The 20,736-nt window shown below is 43.0% G+C and overlaps 1 protein-coding gene across 1 annotated transcript in view; it reads right to left on the bottom strand.

The window, feature by feature from the left end:
• LOC144792080 (putative cation-transporting ATPase 13A4) overlaps positions 1-20,736 on the bottom strand; it is a 315,751-nt gene that overhangs the window by 69,541 nt on the left and 225,474 nt on the right. Inside the window, exons 20-23 of the mRNA XM_078666931.1 lie at positions 20,310-20,352; positions 18,873-18,982; positions 15,084-15,180; positions 10,513-10,585 (exon numbers count right to left, since the gene is read on the bottom strand). Coding sequence (XP_078523057.1) covers positions 10,513-10,585; positions 15,084-15,180; positions 18,873-18,982; positions 20,310-20,352 — 323 coding nt within the window. The remainder of the gene's footprint in view (positions 1-10,512; positions 10,586-15,083; positions 15,181-18,872; positions 18,983-20,309; positions 20,353-20,736) is intronic.

Here is a 20,736-nt window from a genome sequence, read left to right as displayed (position 1 = left end):
AGTCAATCTAACAGGGCGCTAAGACTCGCGGTCTGTAGGCGGTATCTGGCAGCTCCGGCAAGGACGTAGTGGACGCAGGCAATGGAGGCAGCGGAGGACGCAGTTCAGCAGCGGGTCCTGTTGGACATTACCATAAACTCACTGCCTGATGCTGGGGGATCTGCCGAGGCATTATCTAAAGGGTCCCCGATGCGGAGATGGCAGAGGGTTCCTTCAATCTTCAAAGTGCAGCTTGGGAAAATAAGAAAACTGCGGGCTCTGACAGCGGGGAGAAAGGCACTAAGAAGCTCTTAAGAAGTCTGTCCGGATTCCCTGCTGGTGAAGCCGGGATGAGTTTGGGGAAGCCTGTTAGCAATGGAAAGAAGGGGGATCATAGGGGTGGATCATAAAAACGGCAAGAAGAAGGCACATGGGGGCTCACTTGAGGACATAAGCAATATTGATCCTGTCTTGAGTCATGATAACGTGGATGTCAGTGCAGGACCATCAGCAGCTGAATCTGGGATTGGTGGCATTCTACCAAAAAGTAGCCTTATAGGTAATGTAGCTCCTCGAGTTGATAATCAGGAAGTTGGGCTGTTGGACTTGGAGGTTGAAAATACTTTTATTTAAAATACGGTCACAGACGCAATGGATCAGTCGACCCCTCAAAGGTGAAGATTCTATAGAGCCTGGAAAAGAGAGCGAAGCAGGAGATACATTCTATTCTATGTCCGATCCCTCCTCATCATCGTAGGATGATAATCTGGGTAAAGACTGGGCGGATGATGATAGCGATGGCTGGCGCTTTGATGAGAGGGAGCTGGGAGACACGCTTGTCTCTGAAACAGTTCGGAAACCTGGCGAACAAAGGGTACAAGGGGATCTCTTGTTAAGTGAGGCTACTGGTTTATCTGGCTCAATAGTTAGGGACTATTCTTGTACTCCTCAGTCAAACAGCATTAAAGACAATACTGCAGGGATGGCTGTAGGTGCTCCAAGGCCGAGTCAGGGCATCCCTGAGGAGATCACGCTGGCTACTATCGATCAAATTATTATGGCCCATCGGGAGGAGACCCGGGTGGAGAGCTCACGCACCCACGGCGCCTGTCGTAAATTACAGAATGCCATTCGAAGGGTGGCCAAGACATGCTCTGACTTTGCAGTCAGGATCGGGGAGGCTGAGGTAGAATTTCCTTGTTGGAGGACGAACTTGCAGTACAAAAGGGCCTCACAGATGCGCTTCAGGCTCAGAATGAGGATACACTTTGGAAGGTAACCCATTTGGAGAACCAGTCAAGGTTGAACAATCTACGGATTCTAGGTGTCCCGGAGGGTAAAGAGGATACACATGTGCGTCACTTTGTGGCAGAGCTTTTCTTGGAAGCATTTCCAGAACTGAAGCACTGGAATTGGCATATCAAATTGCAGAGAGCCCACAAGTTCCCTTTCAAACAACAGCAGAAAACTGGACAAGCTATTGATAAGCCTTGAGCTATTCTGATCTGTTTCAATAATTTCTTAGCACGGGAGGTAGTGTATGAACTGGTTAGGCGAGATAGGAAAGGGGCAGGGAAGGGGAGTGTCCTTTTTGTAAGGCCCGACTTCTGTCAGGCAACAGTTGAGAGAAGGTGGCAGCTTCGTCAACTGATCCCTTCATTTCAGGCAAAAGTGGCACAAGTCTTTTTGTTAAGCCCTTCTAAATTAAAAGTAATATTTCAAGGTCAGATGCAATTTTTCGCTTCTGAAATACAGGCAAAAGATTTTTTGCATTCAATATCAGTTGGGTAAAGCGAATATCTTTTTCTTTGAAGGAATGTGTTGACTACTATGGGGATTAGCTGAAGTGCTGTGATCAGAGATGGGCCTTGCTCTGTGGTATTTCTGTGTTTGCATATCCTATTTTTCCCCTTTCTTTTGCCTAGTGGGGGTGAGGGATCCACGGGAGAGGGGAGGAACCCAGCTCTTCATCAGAGGAGGACCTACGGTCCTGTTGCCTCTTAAGGTAGGTGGAGGGGTGGGGGGTGGTTTGCTCCCTCAGGGTCGGGGGGTGGTGGGGTGGGCTGGGTGAAGTGGGTAGGGTTTGGGGTTGAGGGTTGGTAAAGGGTTGGAGGAGGGGGGAGGGGTTGGGGCTGGGTTGTAAAGTTGTTTTCTATCTGTTGTCAGGGCACCAGTTTTCAAAGGAAATGAGTAAAGATTGGAATAGTTTTCAACTGTTATATATATTATTTGTTAAGGTCTGTCGTAGAATATGGTGCTTTCAAAAATTGTGAGTAGAAGTAGATGAATAACTATATGCTCTTGGAATATCTGTTGTCTGAATGACAGGAGAGAAAGAGGCTTATTGGCTAAATGTGCACAATTTATGCAAATTTACTTGTTATATCTGCAAGAGACCCATATACCATGCAGTAAAAGCGGATGGTTGAAGGAACTTGGCCTCGATCTGCTGGCATACACGCGGCAGGGTGCTACAATCAGGGCCTGGCTATTTTGGCAAGGCACGGGTTAGGGACTTGTAAAAGAGTAAAGGAGGACCGTTTGGGGTGGTGGTTATTATTGAGCTTATAGGTAATGGTGTCCCCTTCTCAGTCTGCGCTATATATGGGCCAAATCTGGATGACCTGGTAGTTCTGAATTACCGAAGTATAGAACTCGCCGCATGGCCACATCTGCTAATTTTCTGTGGAGATTGTAATATCCATCTGGACAGTAATTTCAATCTTTCTAGTGATTCTCCATACCAAGGACGGAAAAATAGGACCTTCAAGGCTCTATCGGGATTGGCCCGGGAGCCTGGGCTGGTCAATGTTTGGTACAGACATAAACGGGTGGATTCGGGGTACACTTTTTATTCGGCCCCTCATAACAAATTGGTCCGTCTTGACTGTTTTTTTATTTCATCTCAAATGGCTGAGGGAGTAGGTATTGAGATCCCCCCTAGGGTTATTTCAGACCACAACCCAATAGTCGTGGACCTGCCACTTAGTGGCCTTGTAGAAAGGCTGACGGCATGGTCATTTGAACAGAAGTTACTGCCGGATCAGGTATACCGCGAGCATATGGCTAAGTGGATAGTAGAATTTTTCAACTTTAACAGAAACACGGCTCCTGAAATTATAGTGTGGGATGCGTTTAAGGCGGCCGTGCGCGGTGGGACGCAACTTCTCTAGCTACCGCCGGAAGGCGGCTAAGGAAAAGATTAGGGATTGGGTGGAACAGCTTAAATTGGCTGAAATAGACCTTATGCAGAAAATTTGTGAAGGTCAAAATATAGAAGAATGTCAGCAGCTAATTACTGTCATCAAGGCTAGAATACATCAGCACTTTGGGGAAGAGCTTGCTATCAAGTATGTGCAATATACAGCTGAAGTCTACGAATTCTGAGAAAATACCGGTAGCTTCTGGCAAAACGTTTACAACAGAGGAAGGTTTCAAACAGAATTTGTAGAATCCAATACCAGACTGGCCAGAGTCAGGACTCCCCAAAAGGGGTCCTGAACGTATTTCAGAATTTTTATTCCCAGCTTTATACTGAGGGAGTGGTTGAGGAAGCAGTTTTCAGTGGGGAGGAATCCCCCGAGGAGTTTTTTAAAGACCTCCAAACAGTGGAGATCACATCTGATGAAAATATGACTCTTGCGGCCCATTCACATGGGAAGAGATTGAAATAGCTATAACCTCTTTAGCTTCTGGCAAGGCCGTAGGCCGTAGGCCCGGATGGGATCCCTTTGGAGTTTTTTGGAACATTCCGGAATTCACTGCAGCCAGATATAACATCTTTACTTCAGTTAGCACAAAGGGGACATATCCCTGATTCCTGGCGAAGGACTACTATAGTAGTATTAAAAAAAAAGGCAAGCCAGAACTCAACCCATCCTCATAGAGACCTATCTCACTCATTAATGCCAATAGCAAGATATATTCAAACATATTAGCATCTAGTTTTGGCAAGGGTATTCAGCCTTTGGTTTCTATTCTGCAGCATGGGTTTATCCCTAATAGGGATTCGACTGACCATGTCAGAAGAGTTATCGCCCTTCTTGACTGGGCTCAGGCCACGGCTCTCCGCTGGGGGTGATCCTGTTGGATGCTGAGAAAGCATTCAACAGGGTCTCCTGGCGGTTCCTGTTGTCTGTCCTGCGGTGGAAGGGATTGGGTGTTGAGTTTATCCAGGGGATTCGGGCTCTGTATCAATTGCCGGAGGCCGGAATTCATATATCAGGACAGAAATCTAAAATTGTAAAAGTAGAAGTACTCGGCAGGGGTGCCTGTGCTCTCCCCTAATTTTTTCACTATACTTTGATCCTTTCTTAATAAGTTAGAACAATGTAGTAATATTAAACCAGTGAAGGTCAATGATACAGAATATCTGACATTGGCTTACGCTGATGACATTGCAATACTTACTTCTGACATTATCTCTGCTTATCCAGCTGTGAAAGACATGGCTGAATGATTTGGTATTTCCTCAGAGTACGGATTAAACATCAATAAGACCTAGATTCTTTATTCTGGCACTGCGTCTTTGTGGACTTGCCAATAATCCCTGAAGTAACATATTTGGGGGTCAAGATCACAGCAGAAGTGGATCAAATCTCGGGTATAAACTTAGGACCAATGATTGACATAGTTGGTCAGACATTGGAGAGGTTAGACCATTTGCATCTATCCATGTATGGGGCAGCAATGTTATTAAAATGGTGGTATTCCCAAAATGTTTGTATTTGTTTAGGACCATTCCCCTGGAATTTCCTGCTACTTGTTTTTCTAAAATCGACAGGATGTGTTTTCGTTTTTTTGTGGAGATATTACAGAGCAAGGAGAGCAGCCAAGATTGCTGGGGGGGTGGGCTATTCCCAATTTTCTGCTGTATTACTGGGCATGCATGCTGCAATATATTGAGGTACTTTTAGTGGGGGATAAAGCTGAAAGATCGGAGGCAGTTAGACCAACTATCTATGAAATAGGGATGGGGGACAAAGCCAAGCACTGCTTGGTTAAGATCCTAAGACCAAGCTATTATAAAAGGACCAGATTCAAAATAATCAAGGCAGCCTACTCGATCGGAAGAAAGATACAGTGCAGCCTAAACATATCGAATATTAATGGGTAAACACCACTGTGGGATTTTGCCACCAATTTTTCGAGACCAAACCACATTTAGGGGTCCATTAGGATGGCGGACGGATCGCCACCGCCATGCAGGCGGTGGCGAACTGTCCGCCATCCTTGCCCATCCGCCACCTTTCTTCCCCCGCCATATGACAATGGCGGGGGGGACAGAGGCGGAGGGGAAGACCGTCCGCCGCTTTTCCGCCGCGGTCGCAAGGCGACCGCGGTGTAAAAGGCCTGATATGGTGGCGGTGTCTATCATCAGACACCACCAGCCATATTAGGATGGCCTGGGAGGAATGCCTTTCCGTGGCGGCAATGCCGCCACGAAAAGGCATACGGTTCCTGCTTTGGGGGCCCGTTGCGGGCCCCCAGGATGAAGGGGGGGGTGTGGGGGGTGCACATGGGGGGTACTTGTGGTACCCCCCTGCGTTTCACAGCACAACATGGCAAGCACCACGCGGTGCCTGTCATGTTGTGCTGTGAAACGCACAACAAGCATTTTTACCATTGCGGCGGCCGGTGCTTTAAGCACCGGCCGCCGCAATGTTAAAAATGCGGGATGCACTCGCCACAGTGGCGGGTGCATCCTAACTGGGGGCACGGTTCCTCCGCTCTTGTGGCGGACAGTACCTGCCCCCAACAGGATGGTGGACAGACTTTGTCCGTCCGCCATCTTAATGGACCCCTTAGATGGGGAAATGTTGGAATTAGAACCTTGGGTGATTTGGGTTACGAAGTCCACATGTCTTCTTATGTGATTTTACAAGAAAAGTTCAGCTTGGACAAACAAGATTTCTTTTAAGTACTTACAGATCCATAGCTTTTTTGGAGGATAACTGCCAGGCCCACCTCTAAATCTGGGAACGCTTAGATTAGTGGAATTAATTTGTAGTAAATCTCGTATAGGAGGAATTTATCAAAATGTATTGGAGGCTCTCTCTGATGATATTTCTATTCAGAATAATAAATGGGATAGGAAATTTGGGAAGGAGGTGATAAATATTGAGGACTCACTTGTATTAGCTAACAAGATATTAATTACTGGAAGCCTCAGGAGTCAGCATTTTATGTCTATTTTTGACCTCTATTATACTCCGGCAAAAATTGCAAAGTGAGGAGGGACACGGGGGGAACATGCAATACATGTCGGACGTGTCAGCTGACACTATTCCTATGTTTTATTCTTGCCCCAGTATAGCGCAATTCTTACAGAATATTGGATTGTTTCTGACTAAGGTTCTGGGGATTCCATTAACAATTACTGCAGATCTGGTAATCCTGGGGGTTGATGGAACCATGAATATGTCTCAAGCGGTCTTTGGGTTTTCATTTATCTCAATGGCTGTAGCTCGACTTTGTATCGCCTCTCAATGGATCAACCCCGATCCCCCCACTTTCTCTAATTGGCGCTCTAGGCTCCTAGCCATATATAATATTGAATTTTCAGTCTGTCGGTTGAAAGGACGAAGGAGGCGGGAGATGGGACAAAAGGTCTGGGCTCCTATAACAGAAAGGCTACAGTAAAACTGGATCAAATAATGTTTAAATATTATATAACATAAATATGTAAATATTCCCCTCCTGAAGAGCTATAGTGTCAAGACTATTAGCATATATTTTGCAACCATTTGGAATTAGGTGTTATTTGCTCTTTCTTGTGCAGGGCGCACGCTGTTTGGTTGATAGGGGTCTTGTAAATGTGGTAAATGTGTAGTATATGTCTATTCTGGCTTTCTGTCACCTTGTCAGACTTGCTCAATAAGTTCAATGAATTGTATATTATTTGTGAATTTACCATGATATGTATACATAAATGAAATCCTTTCTGGTGTCTTTGTTTTGCTTATGCTTTTCTCATGAAAACCAGCATAGGATAGGATAATGGGGTAACCCAGTTTTGTGCAGAACCTGGGGATTTATACATTTTTGACCTATTTCCGTCAAAAATGCATGAAAAGACTATATTCAATTATGTCCCTTTTTAAGATGAGACTAACATTTAATGAAAAAATATATACATTTCTTAATACTATCCAAACCAAGAAGAAAAACTCATGTATTCTAGTTTCAAGATATGATTTTATAGTAAATTATTATAAATTGTGTAAACAATTATATAGTAAATTAATATAAGTTGTGTAAACAATTATATATCTACACACACGGATAAACTCTATACAATAACACTTAAATTGGTAACGTGAAGTGAACACAAAGGAATATATTTACATAATACAACACATTATATACATAACATATGAACATATACTCAAAAAACACATTTAGACATAGTTTGAAGTCTTTAGAAAATATGTACCAGCCCAGTAGGTAATTTATCCTGTTCTTTTCAATTTTTTCAGGGCGATCATTAGCACTCAGTATTAAAGCCTTGACGTTTCGACCCCAGGAAATTATTGAGAAATTGTAATCGTCTGAGGGGGGCCTTCTTCAGAACTAAATAGTGAATCTGTGTGTGGCCTTCAAAGAGGTTCCACACTAATATCTATTGCAGCACGCCAGCTTGTACTTATGAGATGGTTGACCTGATTCTGATGTTTCTCTTCTTGCCCGTCGGCATACTTTACTTAGTGGCACAGCGTGCCTGTGTTTCTCCGGCATCTCACGCTCAGGGTTCCATAGAGAATCACCTTTGATTTTGGGAATTCCTTGCAGGGGCCTCTCGCCTCCAATTACGACTGTGTCAGTATCCAAGGCTGATTAATTGCTCCCGGTTTCCTTTAGGATTTAGGAGCGAGACAAGGCCATAAAGTATTCAAAGACGATTAATCAGCCTTGTATACTGACACAGAGTCGTAATTGGAGCCAAGAGCCCCTGCAAGGAATTCCCAAAATCAAAAGACGGACCCTGGAGTCCTGTGATTTGGATAGACCTCAATGCAAAGTGTCCACACAAAAGGAAGTGCAGCAAATCAAGGCTACTTTAGCAATCAATAATTGTGTTAGTATTAGATTAAAGTTATCACCAATCAATGGCTAATGCCCTCTTGGAATTGACTAGAGAAGACGTGGCCTGCAAGCACCTCAAAACACAATTGAACCTGTAGGAAGAATTCAAGAGTAAAAACTAGTTGGTGTGCATGCTCTGGGAAGGACCAGTTTATTCTTCTTTCTATGGTACATAAGCTTTGGAAAGGTTGTTAATGGTCAAACCAGTTATTCTGGCAAAGAAAGGAAATCTTGGAAGAAGAACTAACAAACCCATTGGCACTGGGAATGGGGCTGAACACCCTTGCAGTAGAATTTGTTTGAGTCTCCTGCCAACTGATAAACATGGACTCTTATAATAGATGGTTTTCCCACCTGTCAGTTAGACTTGGGAATAAACCGAAGGAAATATCCAGCATCTGAAGAAATTGGGAAATCTGACTGGAGCCGAAAGCAGGTTTAAAGTGCTCTAATTTCACTTTGTATCTGTGCTACCCCTCAGAAGATTGCAGTGAACACTGGAAGTATTTCAGATTGCCAGCCTGAGAGTTAGTTGACTATGCCACTGCCTTCCTGCCTGTATGAGGTCAAATGTGCTGATAAGTGCTTTTCAGTTTTAGTTCAATAAGGACTGTTCGACTTGTCCGTCTTTGGGTGTTCTCAAAAATAATTTTCCTTCTCTCCTCCTGTTTTGCCAAATTCACTTTTGTTACCCTTGGAACTGGGTGCTTTTTATCTCTGATAAGCAGTGCTAAATCGCCTGATCACACTCCCTAAAACATGATAAAATTGGCTTGCACCTAATTGGCATGTTTAATTTATTGATGTGTCTTTAATAAAGTGGTATACCTCATAGAGAGAGCTGGTAAATCAAATGCTACAAGTGGGCCCACAGCACTTATAGAGCAACCCACTTAAGGAATCACTTAAAACATATCCAGGGCCTCCCACTACAGCCTGTATGCAGTGCTAAACTGCCAATTTGACTTAGCAAAATGAACCCCTTGCTAGTCCACAAATTCCCTTTTTATTACATATACATCCCCCTTAAGTGTTGCATAAATACATTACACATTGCCTGAATGTTTTTGTGCCAAGCTACCAGAGGATAAAGCATATGTTAATGTAGTGACTTTTAGTGTTTCACCCTGACAAAGATTGTAGATGTTGCTAGAGTAGGGTTTCACTCCCAACAACCCAATTTCTCAAAGTGACCTTCTGTGGCTGCTTCTTTTTTAAACACACCTATTCTATATTGACTTTTCCCCCTCTTCTCTTTGCTAGTAGTATCACACTGTGCCAGGATGCCAAATGGGGTCACAGTTGATCTTCCAAGGACATTCAATAAATAAATACATAAATATCACTGTATTTCTCTATTGCTTTGGCATTTTCATGAAGTTCCTCCTGATCTTCTTAACCAATTGTTTAATTTTTAGTGTAGATATAATCATGAATGTTCTTTTTTTATTAAATTAGCTTGGGATCATTATTATTTTATTTTCTTCAGTATTCTTTTGGTGCTGAATAAATACTGAATACACATTTCTATGACAAAAAGCTGTATAGCATTGCTATATCAGGTTAAGCCCAGGTTTCTGAATAAAATGTTTTACCACAAAGCACAGTTTATTAACTTTGTGGCAGTGAGTCCATGTCTTTCTCACCTCAATCAATGATCCAGAATCTCACAATGGTGTTGACATCACTTCAGTGATTGGTGGCCACACTTTGTGAGCAATTTGGATGGAGGCTTCTGGTTCTTACTTTTCACCTTGTTGAGATACATCTAAGAGTGGATTTTATTATCAAAGGCAATCAGGGTGTATTTTTCCTGTTACATGGACTACTGTTGACGTCCACACTCATGTCTCCTTTTCTGTGAAGATGCAGGTTAGTCTACATCATCAATAGAGACAATAGAGACAATGGCTTGCTTCTGCTTGCATCTGCAGGAGTGTGTGCCCACATGTGACCGCATTTGTTTTCACATGTGTATGTCTATCAGAGCTGCTGAATGTAGATATATTTGTGTGTGCTCGCACATCTGTGTGTGTTTTAGGGGGGTGTAGGAATTTAGGGGTGTGTGTGTTTGTGTGGCTGTATACCAAATATACTATCCATTAGAGACACCACCAATGGCATGGCCTTTGCATTTGCCCTCTGGTATGTCAGTCTTGGCAAGCAGTCTGTTTTTTTGTGTTGGCACTGAGCTGATCATTGAGTGATTTAGTGCCTTGAGACCCTCATGGGTGAGTAGCTGCAATATATAAACCCCTGATTGATTGATTAATCTTCAAATAGGGTCACTAGTTGTATATTTCCTAATGTATATGCTGATGCGCAATACAATGATTTGGGAAATTCTATGCACAAACAAGTGGAATGGGGATGCAACAAACTGAATTTTTTAATATCATGCAATAAGAACACATGTTAATTCATGGTGAAAGCAGTGTAGAATCATACTTGTTAAGCACACCCCTGTCGAGAGCGCCCCATCAACAATTAGGTACTGGAACCTTCCAAAGAGTCCAAAGTGCTGTAATAGTAAGAAAAACAGTACATAAAATAATTAGTTTATTATTGTGAATATCAATGCACACATAGTTAACTGTGCATCAAGAGAAGATATCTTATACAATTCAAGTCATAAATTCAGTTTTTCTTTTTCAATATGTACATCTGAGCTGCCCCCCAGAAAGACATAACTCTAAAGAATTATTCTAGAGATTAAGCCATACAGGTATGCACTTGGATGCTAATTTCCCAAAGTTTTATTTTGAGTGCATTTGTGCAAAGCTGTGTTAAGTGGCACAGTCTGAAAGGACAAGAAAGTGGAGGTAAATGAGAAGATATTAGTTGCAGGCCCACATTAAAATCTGCTCAGTGACTGATGGGAAGTACTGATTACATGCACTATGGGTCAATTTTAACACATGCAGATGATGGACGAGCAGAAAAATACAAGCAAACTGATTCATAGGACGGCCCAGTCATGCAACAAACATGGAAGTCGCACTCTACAGATGGGCTCTCTGACTGTCTCAAATCTTGCCAACCTTTATCACCTTGACTTTGGAATTTCATCATTTGCTCCTATAGGAAACAGAACTCTTTGTGCTGTGGAATTTGTGGGGATGGGGGTTGTTCTTGTTTATATCAAGTTTATACATTTCTATAAAAAATATCTTCACTAAGTGAGAACACTCATGCTCACTGAGATCCAAATTTTACTAGACTTCTTCCAATGCACACTCGGTTAGCTGCAGAAGAGCTACTAGAGTCAGGGACTCCAGATATGCACCACAGCCACAGACCCAGGTTAAGACCAACAAGAAGCTGCCCCTGAGCTCTAACAGTTGTGCTTCTCTTCCACTAAACTTTTGTGGTTTGGGGGAGCCGGAGGGATCCAGTCCACCTCTGATCTCAGTGTGGTGCAATTTTTCAAGCAATGCATCTATCACACTGTACATGATGCAACATTAAAATAGGATGAATAGACCTTAGGGAGAAAGAAGCAAAGCACACCCACACCCTGAACACTCATTTGTCGTGTTGGAGCAGGCATGCTGCATCTTAGCTTCTTGGCTTTAGTAATATTTCACATGAATGGAGAAAGTGTTTGGTTTCTGGGGTATAGCCTGGCTTAATAGTATTCTCATAGTACTGGAAGCTATGTGGAGCGTTAACATAAGGCTTGTTTTAATTACAACTTCATTGCATTATAAGGAACCCTTAGGAACCCACATCACCCATCAGCTTATTTATTTATTTATCCATTTCTAAAGCGCATGGTTACGCCACCGGAGTGTACCCATGCTGAACGGACTTGCTAGTAAGAGACGGCCATAAAATCGTCGCTGAGTTACATACAGACACAGTTCTGTTGCTCTCATTCACTTTAAGATGCAGAGGAGAATAGCCATGTTTTTAGATTTTTTCTAAATTTTGTTTCGCATGGTTCCCTTCTTAGGGTTTCTGGGAGCCCGTTCCAAGATTTTGCCGCAAGATATCTGAAAGACCGAGCCCCCGTTCTTGTGCTCTGTATTCTTGGAACATTCACTAGCGCCCTTCCTTCCGATTGCAAAGTGAGGCCTGGAATATATTGTGTTATTAAACGGTGGAGGTATCGCAGACCTTTTTTTGCAAGAATTTTATGGAAGTAACACATTGACTTGAATAGGACTCTTTTCTCAACCGGCAACCAGTGTAAGTCTTGCAGGGCTTTCTTTGTAGAAGCTCTTCTGGGGAGACTCAGTACCAACCAGGCTGCTGCATTTTGCACCACCTGTAATTTGGCTAGCCCCTTTTTTGGTGCTCCCAAATACAGTTCATTCCCATCGTCCAATCGGGAAGTCACCAGGGCATGCACTATGTGTGTCCTTGCATTGAGTGGTAGTAGGTCCAGAATTTTTCTCAGAATTGTTAAAGTGCCAAAACATTTACCCACTACTTTCCGTATTTGGGCATCGAAAGACAATTTAGGGTCGAACCCGACTCCCACATTTTTTACTTCACAATGGATTGTACTTCAATGCCCCAGTGGACAGTGTGGTGGGGACATGTTTTAGACTTCTCAGCTCCTTTAGATAGTTTCTATTCTTGCTTCTCTCTTATTGCCAGAAGCTGGTGGTTCCTGTCCTCATAACGTCTTGGCTGGACTATACCAATGCCTTATTCTGTGGTCTACCATTGTACCGACTCAAGAGACACCAGTTGGTACAGAATGCCACAGCCCGGCTCCTTCTAAATATTCTGAAAAACAATTCAGTTAATTCTCATTGCAAGGAATTGCATTGGCTGCCAATTTGGGAGAGAGTGAGGTTCAAGGGACTGGTTCACACATTATCATCCAGCAAGAACTCTGCACTCTTCGGACGCATTGCTGGCTGTGATTCCAAAAATGAAGATGAAGAAATGGGGAGGTATGACTTTCTCTGCTCTTGCCATTACTGTGTGGAATGCCTTTCCTCTATACCTGCATGCTACTAATTATGAAGGTTCTTTCAAGCATCAACTAAAAACCTGGGGCCAGATGTAGGTAGGCATTTACCGGTCGGTAACGGCCGAATTCGGCCGTTACCGACCGGTAAATGGAATTTGAGATGTAGGGACATTCATTTTACAGAATCAGTAAATTTACCGATCGGTAAATTTACCGATTCTGTAAAATACCGAATCGGTATTTTTACCGATTCGGTAAATTTGATATGTAGGTGGGACTCTTCTGAGTCCCACAAGCTTTCCCGAATCGGTATTTTACCATCAAAATCTATTTGATGGTAAAATACCGATTCCGGTGTGCATGCACAAGTGTGCCATATGACAGGCAGACCTGCCCTTAGGGCAGGTATGCCTGCCACATGGCACCCAAACCTGTTTTGGGGGTGCTAGAGGGTGTCAAAGTGACACCCCCTGCACCCTTGTGAAATTCGGTATTTACCGATTACGGTAAATACCGAATCGGTAATGCCCATTCATTCCTATGGGCTTCAAAGCCCATAGGAATGAATGGGCATTACCGGTCGGTATTTACCGAATCGGTAAATACCGACTTTTACAGATTCGGTAAATCCACATCTGGATTTACCTACATCTCCCTCCTTATATTTTACCGATTCATAAATACCGAATCGGTAAAATTCGGTATTTATGAGTCGGTAAAATATATTTACCTACATCTGGCCCTAAGTTGTTTAATTATACATTTTAAAAGTATTTGTTAGAGCAGCGGTCAACGAGCTTTCTGCGCTGGGTTATTCTGCAGATCAGCCATGGGCTCCACAAATATTTGATTTGATTTGATGAATGGGGGTGCTCAAGCAACTAAGACAATCCTGTGCAGGGGCCATAAGTCCTCCCTCGTTCACATGCAAGTTGAAGCAATGTATCTGTTTAATCATTTTTTCTGACAACACAATTTTCAAACTCATCGTTTTCTCTGTGAAAAATAAGGTGTCAACAGTGCCACAATTTCATGAAAATTTCGGCGAATTGTTATAATTTAAGCAGAATTACATAAAATGTGGTCTGCTGGTTTAGGTCATCAGTGACTAAGGACATCAGCAAATATGTAGCAGATAAAACAGACATGCAGTGTGTAGAATGCCCCCTAAGTGGTGCCAGTGTGGGGGTCTGGGATACCATGGTGCAGGGCATCACCACCAGAGAGATGCAAGAGTACAAGCATTTGAACAGCAGTTTTTGACGTTGCCTTCTAGAAGGAAGGGTTTCACGTGCTTTAGAACATAGAGCTGGTTCTAAGCTGCCCTTGCTTTTAGCAGTGTTGGTGTCCAGGGTGAAATCAATTGACTCAGCATTCAGTGAAAGTTGGGGCTTGAAGCTGTCAAGGCTCTTGTCACAGAGCCAGGTTTGTACTGCTGCTTGTTTGCTGCTCTTGGCAAATAACAGGAATTCTGCCTTGTTATAGTTGAGCTTTAGGTAGGTTTTGGACAGCCAGGTTTGGATGTGATGGAGCCAGCGTTTGAGGCACTGGATGCCTGAAGATGAACAATCTTTCAAGTTTAGTTGTGACCCATGTGTAATGTATCTGAGTGTATTTCCCATGCTCCAATCATTATATTCCATCAGCCTTCAAGTGATCCCCTCTCATCTGCAAATATTCTCATGGACCAACTTGAAGAGATGTACATCACGTCTATGAGAACAACAGATCCATCTCAATGAATAAAAAATAAAAATACTAATAAATAGCATCCATTTGCATCACAATAAGGGTAGAACCATAGTTTCTGTAATCTAAACTCTTCCAAGTATGTGGACCTGGGACCCTCTCTATCCTCTCCTACAAATGATGAGGTAATGCCTGGGGGACAAAACATGAGTTTAAGGATACTGACAGGTTCTGTTTCTTCACAGATTCCTAGCTCATGAAATTTCATATATTCCATAATCACAAGGATCTAAGGCAATGAACAGTTGAGCTTTTTATTACATTTCCCTGGGTGATTCCACCCCACAATATTGACTGGTCTCAAGTGGATCATATCAGAACCCATCATGAGTTCAAAACATACCCAGCTGAGTAGAACTTGGTTGATCAGGGTTGTAGCAGCGTATATGGTCATGAACTTAAACACCGCAAATGAGGTCACAAGAGCGCAGCGCCCCTCCCTGGCGGGAAAACACAAAAAACACTTGTCAATTAGTCAATCAAACATGGTTTCAAAGTTTCTGTCCCCACTACCAGTCACACAAGCAAAATAACACAGATGCACTGCAAGCACAGTCCACCACTTTTTCATTCTGTGGCTGCAAGTGCAACCTACAGGACCTAATGGTGTCAATGCACAACACATTAGAGAAAAGACTATCAACCATTCATGATCTGTAGTCTGATTGAATGAAAATGTATATAAATGATCTGTCTTTACCCAGCACATTTCCCACCCCAGACGTAGGACAAAGCACCACAGAGTAGGTACACTACTGACAGAGATTTGTAAGGAGTTTATTAACCAGTTACCAATTATTTGTTAAAAACAATGGGCAACTTTTTTCTCACCTCTACACTGCAATATCACTTGTACACATAAGGAATCTGGTGCACCCTATTTAAGGCTTAAAGGTGTGTAAAGGTGCAAAGACTTTTGGGTCAGGTATATTATTCACTTTCACAAATTTAGAATGTCCACTTTGTACATCAACTGGTTTATGAGTGGGAATGCAATTTAATATGCAAGCTAGGTACTAATAGATCACATTTAAAATTGTTCCTTTTATGGGGTTCACAAAATGAACTGACTAATTAATATTAGCAGGGAGGTCACAGTTTGTAATACCCTGTAATAGGATGCCCATTGGATGGAGGCTTGGAAGGCATAGCATAACTTTGTCCCAGCACTTGATATACAAAATGCTTACCTGAGATTATTTCAAGCATCCATCCATCATTTTTAGTATACTTCAGGAGGACTCTGAGCCAGCTTGCTCCGAAGTCTTGAATAAAATACTTACTGGTGGGGTCTTTACGACTGTGGTGACTACTTTGTAAGCATCCATGGCCCCCGCGTTCTACACTACCCTGCCTGCATTGAAGCAGCAATGGGAGTTGTGCCTGGGTATAGAAACCACAGATGTAGATTGCCTAAGGTTGTGAGATACCCTGACATTTTAACAAGGAAACCTAAGTTCAAATGTATACTCATATAAATTACTTACGTCAGACATATTTAGCACCAGGGAGTGGCCAGAATGTCCCTGGGCTTAACACATCTATCTCTGCCCAAGAGGCCAACTGACACAAGTTGACTGCCACATGGTGTGGTAGTGCCCACAAATCTAACACTACTGGGTTTCTGTCACTAAAATAACAGTGTAAATATCTTGGGAGGTGGTATCTATGAACCCCTTGGTTTGTCTGTTAGGACTGAGGCAAAGACCCCGTAGCTATAGGTTATAAGGCAGGAGTAGCCCCCCCTTCACCCTGGCTCCACAAGGTGGAGAAATGATTGATGGCTGAGTGAAAGTGCAGTAAGAGAGGTTGTTAGACAGGGAGCTAGGGGTGAATTGGTGAAGAGCTGGGAAAAGGCTTTTTGACCACTATAGAAGCCAAACTAAACTGGGGTGGCATGGTGAGCAAAAGAACAACGGATTTAACCCAGATCTCATGACTAGGGGTGAATGTATGATTTATTCAACATTCTGTCCATCATTTGTTTGCAAAGAACTTTTCGCCCTAAGTGGGATGGGTATGCCCAGACGTGGGTCCCTTGCTCACAGTGCCACTGGATTCAAGCTAGCCTGGCTGAAGAAGTAAAACATCAAAACCAGCCCCAGGGTACTTGATTCCGGTCCAGGGAGGACCTGGCCTGGCAGTTCGGTCTGGACTGTTCCCATGAGGCACAGGATCAAGACTGATTTGCATATGGCCAGGTCTAAACTTGGGTGGCATGGTGAGAAAAAGAACGATGGATTTAACCCAGATCTCTTGACTAGGGGTGAATGTATGATTTATTCAGCATTCCGTCCATTATTTGTTTACGTAGGACAAGACCCTACGTGGGGTGATGAAGTACATTGACAATGCTCACATTGACTAGATGCTGTACAGCTGATAGAATGATCTTCTAAATGAGATAACGGAAGTACTTTGTAAACCAAATGTGTGTACACAGGTCCCCCAATAAAAGACTCTGCTATGTACATGTTGGTGGGTGCCATTACATGAACTGGTATGACGCTGCCTCACGATGAAGTCACTGTGAATGAGTTTGAGCTCGAGACACTGCTGCCCTGGGCTTGGGATCTGGGCAGTGATTAAAGTTTTTTAAATTACTGTTGTAATACTTGTTACACAGCTTATGAAGTTCGACAGAAACTTACATTATATATTCAATGTTAAGCATGAGCGGATTTTGCGTATTGGCAATCCGCGGATCTGCTGATTTGCGTATTTGCGGATTGCGACAATACGCAAAATCCGCGGATCCTAGCGTATTTTTTTGCGTGTTCGCACGGGTTTCTGCAAGTTCGCGAGGGTTTTATTGTACAAAACGCTCGCGAACGTGCAGAAACCCGTGCGAACACAATGTGCCTACTCATGGCCAAACGGACGGGGCTTCCATGCGAGTGCACGCACATGCCTCTTGTGTGTATAAAAGTTCAGAGGCCGATCAGAGCAGCAGATGAAGATACAGAGACTCCTGGTCACAGGAACAGCACAGGGATTGTGCTGCACATGCCTCTTGTGTGTATAAAAGGTCAGAGGCCGATCAGAGCAGCAGATGAAGATACAGAGACTCCAGGTCACAGGAACAGCACAGGGATTGTGCTCGTGAAAGTCAAGGATGCAAAGGCCTCTATCCAGCATCACAGCTGACTTTCGACGGTAGATGTGGTAAAGAAGGCACATTGCCCAGCCTCGACGACGCTCTCGATTGTTTCTGGGCTGATGAATGAGTCACTGCATTTGAGCTTCAACTAGTTCCAGCGACCATGTGTGTGTTTACAATGGCGCCAGCAAGCTGCCAGCGCCGTTGTAAAATAGTTACAAAGTTAGCTTGCACAGGAAGCACTTAGATAAAATAAAGCAGCACCTGCTTCGTTTTATCTAGTGGTTCCTGTGCAAGCTAACTTTGTAACTATTTTACAATGGCGCTGGCAGCTTGCTGGCGCCATTACATGAGTGGGTGGGGGTTCAACTTTTGAACCCGTTACATCCGCGGATTTTTTCGGATTTTGTGGAAAATACGTAAAATACACGGATTGCGTATTCACCAAAAATCCGAAAAATCCGCGGACGTAACGGATTTGCCGCCCATGCTTAGATTACATAACATAAAAACAAGATGTAACATTGGAAACAATTTGAAAACAAATGAAGAGAAATTAAATATTCTTGTGAAGAGTAAATATGATCTAACATTTTTTTTTTACTTCTATGGTAAAAATATTTACTTTAATTTTACATTGATGAAATTACATTAAAACACTTAGTAATTTGTTAAACTAATGTATAAGCTCCATTAATTCTCCTGATAGTAAATTGATGGAGAAGGCCCTAACAAAAACTAACAATAACTTTACACATGTAATTTTAGTCTTAGTTGTCTTCATCCCATGAGCTGAGGGGGTTGGGAAATGCAAGTCTACACTTAGGCGTAAATATACACTCACAAAAGCAGACTAGAAAAAAAGTTTAGAGTTGCACCCTGGTGCTGGAGTAGATTTACACTCAAGTACATCTACATGTATAAATGTAACCTTGAGAATATGGCACTTCTGTTTACAGTGTGTCTTTTCCTATGACCAGTGCATGATTTATTTTTCCACTTTAAACTAACAATATGCAGTATTTGGCTTACTTGATGACTTCAGAAACACATTTGATATTCGGGGTTCGCGACGTGAAGGGCGACGCCATAGACGCTTCTTGCTCTGAAAGCGAGAGACCAACGTGAGCCGTTCTAAGGGCCTGTCAAAGAAAAACTGGAGTAAAGGTTATTGGTCCTGGAGTAAGCTTTTGAATATCACATAGTGTTTACAAGTGAAGTGCTTCTGCACTGCAATGTAATACATTTCTGAGATCCCCAAACAGCAACTGGCAAAAAAAAAATTACCATCCTCGATGCGGCAGACTGAGCTAGGTTTACCCGCCGAGTGGGCGTGAGCCATTGACTTTTTGTAGGACGAACGTGTCCACTTGATGCCATAATCCTGAAGGGGCAAATCTTATACTTCATTTAGATTGTCTACTGCACCCATGGACACTGGACACCACGGGTGCTAAGAAGACTGGTAATATACAGGTTACTTTACCTCACTACCAGTCAAATAGTGCAGTTCATAACAAATTATTAGTTAACGGTCCTGAAGAATTGCCGCTTGATCCCGTATGGGACAAACAAGGCAAGAAACATGTTGACCACATGATTTTTCTGAGCAACTGACTATAACATAACATGTTATAGACAGTCACCACCACTTCTCTTTTAACCAAGGTGGGAGACAGGATTATTACATTAGTTTCCCTGATCCTCCTTCTCCCTGTTTTAACTTCCTTTTTACACACAACACCTCACAACACTTCTACACTATAGGGCTCTTTACACACACTCACCCTTACGGCAAGGATTAAAAGATCTCCGCCAAAGAGTCCCCACTGAGGGTGCCCGTCGGGTATTGCAGCGCCGACCCGACGAGGAGCATGCCCAATGATGGAGCATGACACCCAGCTGGCTGGGTGTGTGAGGGCCCTGAATCCGAAAGGAGGAATTCCCCATCCTTCTTCCTGATAGACAGTCACCAGCACAATCCTTCCTAGTCACTTCTGGTTTCTTTAGGAACTTCATACTCTGTTTTTGAAACCCCCAAAAAAATGAAGGCACTCCACTTCCTGAAAGCAAACCATCGTCATATCTGAAGACGTGAAGAGACTTGCATAAATGTCTGCCTGGTTCATGTGATAAATAAATGTACTGACGTTGTTTGACACATGCTGGTTGTACTTCTCCTGACAGCATTTGTAGCCACACAAGGACTTTATAGAGCAGTGGTTCCAACCAATCAAGGGCGAGAAGGATTTAGAGCCTAACTGAAGATGGCTGCGAAGTGGAATCAGTGTTAACAAATACTGGCAAATGAATCAATCATTCAATCCTGGATAATAATGAAGGGGCTATGTTAATAGCACAGATGCATCTACCACTGATGCATCCAGGACATGCAGCCTCACCAATAAACTTAACTTGTCTCTTAGAAGCAGTCTGTGCATGGCAAGGTGCAGTGCTCTTTATACTCACTCCACAGTCGTTGGCACCATCTCCACACATTCCCACAACGTAACTGGAAAACAAAAGATAGAGCAGGTGAGGGCTGAAGCCGAACTCTTGATATTTTCACCAAAACGCTCCTAATGCATCAGAAGGATAATACAATGTAAGTAAGCATCAAAAGTATCCTTGTCAGCTCATAGCATACCTGCCATTTGGAAAATAATACTTTAAGACCTGTGATGGGGCATCTGCATTTTTATCTATAAGTTGTTCATTTGCTTTAAACAATATACCAGTGTTAGAAATTGGGTTATTGGTTGACTGGGGTGCAACCCCTGACCAAGCAGCAACCACAATGTTAGTCAGGTTAAGGGCAGGGAAACCCTAAATTAACCTGTGCTCACCCTCTGGTAGCTTGGCACAGAGCAGTCCGGCCTAACTTAGAGGCAGACTG

Source organism: Lissotriton helveticus, chromosome 11 (genome assembly GCF_964261635.1).
Source record: "Lissotriton helveticus chromosome 11, aLisHel1.1, whole genome shotgun sequence".
In the NCBI taxonomy this organism is placed as follows: Eukaryota; Metazoa; Chordata; class Amphibia; order Caudata; family Salamandridae; genus Lissotriton; species Lissotriton helveticus.
This window is presented reverse-complemented; position numbering and strand designations above follow the sequence as displayed.